The 11653-nt window shown below is 47.7% G+C and overlaps 1 protein-coding gene across 1 annotated transcript; it reads right to left on the bottom strand.

The window, feature by feature from the left end:
- Positions 1-5312: 5312 nt before the first annotated feature.
- LOC144097059 (uncharacterized) lies at positions 5313-9200 on the bottom strand. The gene is made up of 3 exons (XM_077629846.1): positions 8581-9200; positions 7134-7267; positions 5313-6656 (listed from the first exon to the last, which is right to left on the bottom strand). The coding sequence occupies exons 1-3, from the start codon at positions 9171-9173 to the stop codon at positions 5686-5688; spliced, it is 1698 nt and encodes a 565-aa protein (XP_077485972.1). The 5' UTR covers positions 9174-9200; the 3' UTR covers positions 5313-5685.
- Between the last annotated feature and the right edge of the window lie 2453 nt (positions 9201-11653).

Here is an 11653-nt window from a genome sequence, read left to right on the forward strand (position 1 = left end):
CCGCGCTGGAAATCGAACCCCTGCCCCTTCGGTCATGTGCCGGACACTTTACACCTTGGCCACCAAGGAACGTTATCTGAGCATGATAGTTTAGGGGTATATGCGACCACCTCATACCACATAGTTTGCAGCGCTATTGTTCTGCACTCTTAAGGCTACGTAAGCGTTCCACGAATTCTTAATGCGAACTTACGCAGGGTGAAAGGTATGGGGGTGGGTCAATAGCGATAGAACGCTGTACTTATACTTGCGTACCTGCGCACCTCAGAGATTAACTTAGGCCTCACAATAATTACCAGTGGGTGGTGATAACAATCCCGTGTGAAGCATAGCGTTCATCATGGGAGCTCTCCACCAGGCTGGAGGCCCCGTTCCAGTCATTGCGGGCAGCCAAGATGATTGCGATGGTCCCACCGTGTCAGAAGCAGAGTACTGCACTGGTGCCGAAGGCGACACGCTGAACTCAGGTGTAGAGGCGGATGATAGCGCTGCACCCGAGTGAGCGGAGGGCAACACAGGTGGATGTGCAGAGGCACCAAGTTCTGGAGCCGAAACGGAGTGCTTGGCCATGGCTGAGGTGGCAGGGAATCGGACTGCATCATCCGCAAGATTATGAAGGCTGCTTGCTCAGCTTCAAGTGAAGTCGACAGCAACACACCATGCCCCGCTAAGAGCAGTGAACACAAAAATGCACCTTTCGACCCGTCGAGACAGCTCCCGACTAAAACAGCAAACTCGAAGCTGCTCACATTGCAAGGTTATTTATGAACGAATGTCGTTCCCTTAGCAGCAGCTTATTAATTTAGACGGTATGATACTCAGTTTGAGGATGCGAACTCGAAAACTGGGAAAGAACTTGGTGTCTCCATCACAGCTAACTCTGCAGAAGTTCGTTAGTTCTGACATTTCCTTGGACGTGGAAAACTTACCGTGCGCCAAACACACTTTGCCAATAGAAGTGTGGGTTCCGTAGTTGCTCATAATCATGATTCCCCGATGCTAAGCTGATTTTTTTTAAAAGAATTTTGTCACCGGCACCAGCACTGGTAGCGAGATCACGCGTACAATAAATTGAATGCATTTTGAAATGGTTCCGTCTATTACGCAATGAAATGACACTGGCTGTCCTTGAAAATCGTGCACCAGTAAGCGCTCTACTGGGGAAGGAGGTTGCGGGCCGGACCGTAGTTTCAGGGTAAGGACCTCTAAAAGACACTTGTCCTCTCCGGAAGCACCGAAGGAAACTGAAAATGCTCACCTTATGTCAAATAGGCAGTCGATCTTGGTATCCTTTGACTAAGACCCAGTGCTTAGAATTACAAGGAGACGGAGCGGAATCGAGAGGCTACTATGTTTTTGTTTTCTGACGGAATTCTGTGTAGGAGGCGAAATCGTTGCTGCCTCAAAATCACGGCGGTCTACTGTGAGCTTCGTCTTCTTTTCCTCAATGCTGCGTGTAGCTGCGGATGCACTTATTTCAGCTTCTTCCTTTTACCGAACGGCCAAATTTTCCCGGTGATCGTAGCATTATTAACGGATGAGTTATATAATTTATCACTTTATTGCTTCAGTGATTTGTTTATGTAAGCCTTAGGCTATCAGCAAACCTGTGCCAAAAAAGAAAAAAAGAGGAATTTGGAGGAGAAAATGAATGAATGAATGAATGAATGAATGAATGAATGAATGAATGAATGAATGAATGAATGAATGAAAAACGTGTATTGAGTAAAGTGAAGTCTTCTCTTGCGATTGGGTGAAGCCCCAAGTCCACGTCCCCTACGAAGTCTGCAGCAGCTCTCGTCTGGTCCGCCATGCGTCACTAGTGTTCCAGGTTTGAGCCGCGAAATGCCTTCTCCCTCTGCTACTGCAATGTCTTCTTTTTTTTTTATTTCGGGGACTGCCGTCTATCGTTTGCAGCCACACGAGGAGCGGCACAGTGTGCCCGCCTCCTTGCTGAGTGGACAAGTGGCCCTGTCGGCTGTTCCGTAAACTTTGCTTATGATATGTAACTAAGATAAATGTTTGTCTGGAGTCGCCTCCAAGCGCTCGCCTGTTCTTTTGCCAGCTGGCTATGAGGTTAAGGCAAGTCCATCCTTACACTCGATGCTCTAAGATAGCACTATTCGTCGCAACCACTGGTTCGAACAGGTCCTCCGCAGCGCGGTTTCTATTGTCTCAGGGCATAAGGGGAGTTGGCAAGGTAGAAAGAGAAAGAAAAGTGTCTTCTTAACTACTCTAAATCCCAACCAGGCTTTGAAAACAAGCAGATGGCGTAAGCGATATCAAAGCGCTGCAGGCAAGGCAGATAAGAACGCACGCTTCACCCATGCGGGACAGAGCTGCTGCCGCCAGCCAAACCGCCCTCAACAAGCTGGCATCGGTGTAAAGTGCGAATGTGGTGCTTTTCTTGAATTGAATTGAATTGAAAAAGCGAGAAAATGAACGCCAAAGAAAACAGAAGCAAAACTATCGCGAACCGGATGAGTGGGCATATCGCTGATGGCGACAGGCAGATGTAGTAAACTGGACCTTTGGACACGTGCTCCGCTGTTCCCATTTAATTTGACGCTGATAGTACATCACTAGAACGAAGGCAAGGAGTGAGATTGCTTTTTCGAGTGCAATGTCAATGCCAAGCTTTCCGTCCGCATGATTCTGATTACTCCTGTTAACGTGCGATACAGGAGGCGCTGCAGGCGTTAATTTTTACTTCTACTTTCGGTAAAAAAATAGTCGCGTTACGTACCAACCTATACAGGGTGTTTCACTTAAGACTTTATGCAAAATGTTCAAAACTTGGCTTTTTGAGTTACAAGAGCGCTTTTTTCAGCATAGCATTGTCTGTGGTGTAGTACGTCAGAATACAGGTAATACGTGCTAACTATCAGGCTGTTAAACCAATATTGAAGAGTTAACTTTTAACTATTACTGTTAGGTTCGTTAATTATCAAGAGGTGTTTAGCCCAGCGTAGTGATATTCAAATCAGTTGCTGGAATTTCAAAAAACGTGGTTACTCTCGGCGCTGTGGCCAAACAAAATTTTGGCTGTTTCGGCGAGTTAAGTGCACTGCAGAGGTTGCTTTGCCTGCAAGCCTCTGGAATGCGCATGTATTTTGAAGCGATCCAGAAAAATATTTGTTGGGCCACAGCGCCGAGGGTAACCGCGTTTTCGCAATTCTCTCTCAATAATTAAGGAGCGTAACAGTAATGGTGAAAAGTTAAATATTCATTATTTGCTAAACAGCGTTCCAGTTAGCACGTATTAACCGTGTTCTGACGCACTACATCGCTGACAATGCTATGCTGAAAAAAGCACTGTTCTAACTCAAAAAGCTTATTAAAAATTTTTTCTAAAGTCTTAGGTCATACACGCTGTATATTAGGCTTTGTCAGTAATTGCTGCGTTCTTTCTTGGTGTCGCTGATGACTGACATCCGTTCGATAACTTTCACCTCTTCCCACAGCGGAAAAACTCGTCCAGCTTACCCAGGTGTAGAACCTTGACAGCAGTCGGCCCCCAATCCCAGCGTCCCAGAGCGTAGTTTCATCGTTGTCCTTGCGAATCCTGAGCCAAGCTTCAAGCGCCAATATTCAGGCGTCTGTCTAAAGTCGTACAGTCTTCTTAACTCGCACACTCTCGTCGCGGTGACCAATGCAGGTCAAGTGAAACGAAGGCAGATTAAACAACAGAATGTTATCTTGATGATTATGGATATTTATGGCGCAAGGGCATCTATGCCCAAAAAGCACCATTGCTCAAGGTACTTTCAACTACTCAAGGTGGGGTCAAAGGCCCATTTTCCAAGCATTTCGCCCCAGATAAGTCGAGCACCAGACCAGGGAAAAGCTTGTACCCATTGTATCACCGGTGGGTACCCAGCGGCACTGGGGATCGAAACCCGCACCTCCCGCATGCGAGGCGGATGCTCAACCACTTGGCCACTGCTGGGCGCGCACCAGAATGTGCCTACAGGTATGTCATACAGTCACCCTAGGCATGTCCGCACTTAGGCTTAAAGCTATTAATGCGTGGTTGCCAGCAATATAAAAATGATACAATTACCCCGTAAATCACAATTACTTACATAAAATACAATAACCTTATATGTTATATACGGGTGTCGATCTCCACTTGTTCGTTACCGAAAGGCTGTGTTCTGCTCTTCGATCACTGGAGAAGACTCACATATATGCTGCCAGAATACGTTTGCACATGCAAAAGCTGCTCTAAAGCAACCAGTATTTATCAGTAAAAAGTGGCTACCAGTGCTTAAGAACGCCTGAGGTAAGGCAGCTCAGCCCTGCAGAGAAATGATATCACCTGTATCAGTTTCTCTAAACCAACCCTCATCAAGACATCGGTCACAGGCTTTATAATTTTAGCACGCTCTGACACCTCGCCACGGAAGGTTGCTGATGCATTTTCGTTTCGTATTTCATATTGTAAGTTGAATTTTTTTTTAACGCGAGAGCGCTAAGGCTTCTTGTCTGCATAAAATCCGTCGTCGACGTTGTGAGTGAAAAAGCACGTTATCCACCTGCCATCTAGGTCACGTAAGCTTGCGACGTCATCACAACCAGTCGCCCCGGAGCAGGTGGCAACCTGCCCCTCGGATGGCGAGAAAACTTCCCGCCGTGGTAGGTGCCAGTTTAATTAACAATTTGTCGCGATAGGTTGTGCAGGAAGAAAAACCTGGGTCTCACAAGCGCCACCAATGGCTGTGTTTGAAACAGCCACCTGCCGGAGCAGTGACGAATCGCTTTACCGCTGCACTACAGCGCCTGGAGTGGTACAAGGACCCCTCCGCGATCTGCTAATGTAGAGAGTGACCAATTCCTTATATAAGAGCATGCAGGCACAACCAGGCGAAATGACATGCAAAGAGGACCCTAGACCACTGAAGGAACATAACGCTATCACGTCATACCCTCAAGTCGGAGATTAAGTGCCTCCTCAAGCTTTTTAAAGAAAATAAATAAGTATCAGAACTCAAATTTGCAAGTCATAATTGATTAGCTAGTAGAGATAAGTCAGACCCAGCGAAATAAGAGGTAGAAATGATTTATTATGCAAACGGCGGAGATGTCACCATGACAGAATTCTGCCTTTCTCGGACTCTCTCCCTCTGCAACTGCGTCAGAACATATCTAATTAGCTACACCTGTCGTCAGCCTTAGTAGAGTTGAAGTTAGTGCGATGTCGTTTAAAACTGTAGCTAACTTCCGAGTTTTTCGAAGTACGCGTTAGGGCTCAAACTACATTTTGTTAAGTAGACAAATAAATCTCATTAACACGAGGAGTCCATTCATTGCTTTGGTGTCTCACCCCCGCTGATTGCGCGACCGCCCCTCCCATCACAGACAAAGGAGCAAGATGGAGTTCAGGCACGCACGAATGTTATCAATTTCGTCAGCAAGGAACGCTCCACAACGTTCGGCGTATCTCCAAGGCCTTCTTTTGTCTCAACACGTATATTAAAAGATGCAAAAGATTTACGAACATGAAAGCACGAATACAGCGATCAATTGGCGCATCACAAACACGCAGCAATAGTCTACTTTTTCAGATAAAACACAAATATCGAGTAAGTAAAGAAAAGAAGGTATTCTGAAATTAGAGCGTTTCTGTCCGCATTAGATACTGCGTAGCTTGCCTTGGCCTTGAAGAAGCCGCAATGCGTAGACCTATTTTACCGGCTTCAATTTGGCCCGTTTGAACTGCTGAAATGCTGTTTCCAACACTCCGGTGAACTGGTTGGCGCCTGGGAAGCGGTAAATCTTGAAATCCTCCAGCGTCAAGCCACGCTCCGGCATAGTTTCGATTTCGGTTGTCAACTCGGCAGCCATCGTTTCTGCGTTCTCGCTCCGAGTTTCAAACGCCGCTTCAGTCATTTCCGCCGGAATTCGCCAGGTCTGGCTCTCACGGACGTCCATGAGGCGATTGTTATCGTTGTGAACGCTATCTAGCAACTCCCGTATCGCAGACTTCGTGCTCGCTTCAAACGTGAAACTCGTGGCGGCTTTATCGTCTTCACCATCGCCCCAAATGTCTGCGTAGGCGAAGGACTGGTTCCTCTGCGAAGCTGCCTGTCCCGAAGCGCTGTTCTCAGAGGAGTCCTGTGCGAAAAGGCGGGCCTTGAGGTTCGCTCTGTAGTTGCGGTCCAGGAAGGCACCGAACGTCAACGCGGTCGCTTGCGTCACTGCCTGACCACGGTGGCCGACCTTGAGCTTTCTTACGGGAGGTACGGAGCTGGCTCCTTCTTGTCTCGCAAGGTCAGCTGTAGCATTTTCGGTGACGTCATATAGAGGAAGTGGCGAACGAGGGCCTAGGCTGTCCAAATTGCGCCCGAAGTCAGCATTGCCAAGTGTACTTGATCTCCCTTTATCGACTTGCCTGCCGGCGCCGACCCAGTGCTGGTCGTTGAGGGCTATTTCGACGGTGTTGACTTCTGGAGTGCTCACTGCCTCCTCCGGCAGCTCACGCGCTGTAGGGCCCGCCCTTATTGGCAAGGGAGCGCCCGCCGATGTATTGCGCGCGGTCACCGTGGCCGAGGGCACCTTGCCACCCTCTATCGCAATGCTGTCGATGCCGTCGACTTCGGCTCTGAGTGAGCCTGCGCCGGTTGTTTCGGCTGCTGCGCTTGATGCCTCCTTTTCTGTTGAGAACGAAACCACGCAAGCACAGACTAATATTTTCAGTACAGGAGCGACATCAACGCTTAAGCGTACTATTCCTTGCAGTTACACTTTAATCACGGGTTTTAAACCCTGTCTTGTGAAGTCGTAATTATAATACGTTAGTGTCTCAACTCGCTGGACGCTAGTCAACTACACTCTAGTACATTTGGAAGCGAAAAGCGACAGTATATAGAGCTTACACTAGAAGCATGCTCGTTCCCCCCAAAATTTGCCCTTTGTAGGGAGGTGCAGTGCTGTTTAGCGTATTTACCCGAGCCTCTATAAAATGTCACTAACTACCATTTAACATCTTATGTCAATAAATACGTCGTTTCTTCCAGTTCTTTGTCAACAGTACGATATTAGCAATATTTGATGTCGAGTAAGTGAATGAAACTCTAATTCAAACTCGAGAGTAGTCCGGCATGTCTTTGTAGATTAACGTTAATACTTACGTAAGAAGGGGAGCACTTCGGGAGCAAAAAGGTAGAGGAGGCCAACGACGATAGCAAGGAACGCGATCAGGCCGAACAGGATGAAGCAGAGAATGCACCCGGTATTGCTGGGCTCGCTCATCTGCAGGGCCGGGCTGAAAAGAAGTAAATACGGTACATAGCTTCAACTCAATATTTTAGGAAGGATATTAGGTCAGAGAGGAGGTAACCAGAGAGCACGTCATAGTTGAAAAAGCCACTAAGCAAAACTGCGCTTGATCGAAGCAACCATCAACGGTAGATAGAAGGACACAATTCACACTATAGCCATAAACCAGGACAGCGGGGACTCTATGTTGCTGTGATGGTAAACTTGCCAGCGAACAGAGAAATAGTCACGGATGTTAGAGGTTACTTTCTCTAGACAAAAAATGTCTCCCTTGCATGGACTTAATGCGACTGCTGAGGAGAAGACGTGTGAAGTGCAGCGTTGGGAGCACAAGAAACACGGCGCATGCAGTTCGTGCGTGAATACAATATTGCAGTGAAGCAGCGTCCACTTGAACAGCCATTGCCGATCACTGCACATGTTTCAAATTAAGTGACGAGGCGGGAAAAAGCGACCGGAGTGGGAGCGCACAAGAAGAGAGAATGCCATCAGGACGACGCTGGAAAACGAGTTCTATACACAACTGGTTGTACCAAGTGTGTTCCAGTGTAGTCCTGGTGTTGCTCTCTTTTATTGCATGCGTGTTCTTTAACCGCTGTTGTATTTTTCTCGTGTTGTCAATATGCGCCAATCAGCCAAATCAGAGACGCGCTTTAACGTGCATCGCAAACCCTGTTTTACACTCTGTTCCAGGTTAGGTATTCTTGAGAAGTGCGGTAAAAATAAGCAAAGACGTGTTCGTGCTGAAACCGTACATAAAATACACCTCTGAAGGAGAAGGAAATACATGTTGGAATATACTCTATGCCTGTAGTATTTAGTTTAACCTATGCTTTGTTTAAGAACAAAGAATATTGCATTTTAGCACTATGAACATTGCTCACCATTCAGCTTTGAAAAAAAAAAAACTGAAATATCTTTATATGAGCAGCTGTATCTGAAGAAATAGTGAGAATAAATTTTCTTTTCTGTTCTTCGCGATCCCTCAAGGGACTCATTACACAGTATGTGCAATACGCTACTCAGACACTGCCCTCATAGTGGCCACCGAGAACTGAGAAGGATTCGATCGCTAGCTTTATCAACGCAACGAGACGAAGAAATTGATCGAGCATTAAAACGAGCCAGTTTTTTGAAAAATAAGGCAGGTAAAAAGCTTGCCGCTTGCCGCAAAGACAAGAAAAGGACAACGAAAAAACTTGTTCCTCCTCTGGCATCAAAGAGAGGCGAAAAATCTTCATAGGCCGATAATAACTAAAAATCGCGTTCTTATTGAGAATGTATAGTCAAGCAGCGCACTTTAAATCCATGCCGAGATCCAAAGCAGGTAGATTCTCTGGGGGCGCCTGGTAGGCCATCGCATACGGATCTTCAGCCATGAGAGGCTGCTGCTCAAGTGCAGCGGCAGGTGCACCCGCCATAGGGTCCTCAGGAGGCGATTCTTTCGGAGGGTCTCCCCCGGACATAATTTCCGCCTTCTCCATTTCCGCTGCCTTCTCTTTTTCATTCTCTTCCTCTTCCTTTTGCTTCTTCTTGGCCTCCTCTTCCTCAGCCTTCTTAGCCATGGCTTCCTCCTTCTCGGCCTTTTTCTTAGCCGCCGCCTCTTCCGCTTGCTTCTGCGCTTCCTCTATCTGGCGCCGGTTCTCCTCCTGCAGCCTCTCGATCTCCTTCTTCCGCTCTTCCATCGCTTTCTCTCTCTCCTCTCTCCTACGCTTCCGCTCTTCTTCTTTCTCCTGTTTCTTCCGCTTCTTCTCTTCTTCCTTTTCTTTCTTTCGCTCTCTCCGCTCCTCATCCCGCTTCCTCTCCTCGCGCTCCTCGGTCTCGCGCTCGCGCTGGTCGTTCGTGGTCTGGCGGTCCTGCTGCATGGCCTTCATCATCATCATCATCGCCATCGTGTCCGAGCCGCCGCCGCCGCCCCCTTGCGGCGCCGCGGGTGCCGATATTGGATACGGCATCGGCGCTGCCGGCGCCGGGGGTGGTGGTGGCGGAGCCGGTATCACGATGGGTGCGTGGGATGCTCCCGGGGAAGGCATGGGCATCGGCATCGGGATGGGGAAGGGCAGCACGATGGGCTGCTGCGTTCCGCCGCCACCAGTTGGTACAGGAAAGGGGAATGCCGCGGCCGCCGCGGGCGTTACGCCTAGAAACGGTGACTGCTGGAAGGCTCCCGGTGGCAGAGGAACTGGATTGCCAGCAATGAGAGGCGGCAGGCCGGGGATGGTGACGGGAGTTCCAGGGGCCAGCGGAGAGGCGCCAGGAGGGTAAAACGAAGAGATGCTGGGGACTAGGAGAGGATGCCGCTGGAAGAAGGCGGGAAACTGGCCGAACGAAAGCTGGCTGGGCCGCATGCGTCGCCGGCTGGACGCGGAAGTGCCCGAGGGAAGACGTCTTCGGCGGTGTCGAGACGGCTGAGCGCTGAACTTGGTCTTCTTTTGGCTCTTTGAACTAGACTTGGAAGATTTCTTCTTGCTTTTCTTCTTGGATGCCTTTGGTGCGAGGGCGGCAGTGGAGCCTTTGCCAGACGCGGATTGTTTAGATGGAGATACGGGAGAGCGGGAGGAGGTACTCGACGTCGAGACGGTCGTGGCCATAGTAATAGCGAGGTGCGTGACCTGCATTTGCGTTGAAGAAAGAATACTCATCTTTATGTACTTAACGAGCGCGTTTCATTAAATTCTTACGTTTCATTAAATTACGTCTTAAAGACAGTATGGTTCAGAATATAACAACTGCTCAGAGCAGGAGCTTATTTCCGGTAAAGCTAAAGGTACCATAACGGCTATAGCTCATGAAAAGAATTAGGTAAGGTATATTGACTTGATTTCAAGAATAATTTCGACATGAGTTCGCCGCTCAGCCAAATTTTTCATCAAGTTGGGAATAACAAGCAACGGCAGTGCCTGTAGGATTTTCTTTCAAAACTGGTATCGGGCTAAGGTACTTGACTTGGCTGTCAGGTCGCAAAGTGATTTTAAAAACATTCTTTTTTGCATGAGATTTCCATATGCAGCATTCTTGACGCAGCAGTTTGACTGGTAATTCGTGAGGAAATACGGCTGGCACTTGAGGCCACATTATGGTTCTGGTGAGAAAGGACCATATGCACCTAAAGAAACCACTCTGTGATTTGAGCTACAGTTTTCACGTCCTTGTAATGTCCTCGTTGTGTTGTTGGTTTAATATGAGGAAACATAAATGTCGCGATGCCGCCGATTATGGACGAGATATTGCGCAGGCTTTTAATTTTGATGACTTGGCTTACTCCTCGCTAACTCCGGCAAGAACGTTACTACAGGCTTGCCATACGATAATCCCAACAGTGCAATTAGCGATGATACTGCCTTGCTAAGTCACTCAAGAGATGAATTGCCAAGGGTGATCAATTACTTAGACAGGCATAGCAGAACATTGGGTCGAAAAATTAATATGCAGAAAACCAAGGTAGTGCTCAATAGTCTTGGAAGGGAAGAGCAGTTTAAAATTGGTTACACGGCGCTGGAAGTGTTAACAAAAGAGGTCAACTTAGGGCAGGTAGTGAGCGCAGATCCGAATCACGAGAGCAAAATAAATATAAAAGTAAAAATGGGTTATAGTACAATTAGCAGTTTCTCTCAGATCATGAATGGCAGTTTACCAATATTGCTCAAAAGTATACAATAGCTGTACCTTACCGGCATCCACCTATGGAGCAGAAACGTGAATTCTAACGAAAAGGGTTCAGCTTAAGTTAAGGACAACGCAGCGAGCCATGGGAAAAAAATACTAGGCGTAAAGTTAAGATACCGAAAGCGCGCAGAGTGGGTGAGAGAACAAACGCGGGTTAATCACATTCTAATCGAAATCACGAGGAAGAAATGGTCTTGGGCAGGGCATGTAATGAGAAGGCATGATAACCTATGGTTGTAAATGGTAATGGACTGGATTCCAAGAGAAGACAAGCTTAGAAGAGGGTGGCAGAAAGTTAGGTGGGCGGACGAGATTCAGAAGTTTGCGGGGATTAGAGTGGCCGCAGGTGGCACAGGACAGGGCTAGTTGAAGAGGTATGGGAGAGGGTATTGCCCTGCAGTGGGCGTAGTGAGACTGATGAGCAAGACGAAGCAATTAGCGATTATCGAGATGAATCGCCACTTGCAAATGTAAAACGTTTAAGGGGCATGATCCATAGAGTAGATCCAAACACGAAAGAGCCTTCTGCAGACTCTTCAGGTTGGTTGGCAAGTCAACGAGCATCGCCCCGGCATTCTTAATATAGCCAGGAACTAGGAAAAAGCATCAGCGTGAAAAATTTGTCCCACTCCCCATTGCATAAGTCAGACTTCACCAGTATTACATTATACCAAGAACTGAAAGGGGATGAGAAAACACTGCCTTG

This window comes from Amblyomma americanum, chromosome 7 (genome assembly GCF_052857255.1).
Source record: "Amblyomma americanum isolate KBUSLIRL-KWMA chromosome 7, ASM5285725v1, whole genome shotgun sequence".
NCBI lineage: Eukaryota > Metazoa > Arthropoda > Arachnida > Ixodida > Ixodidae > Amblyomma > Amblyomma americanum.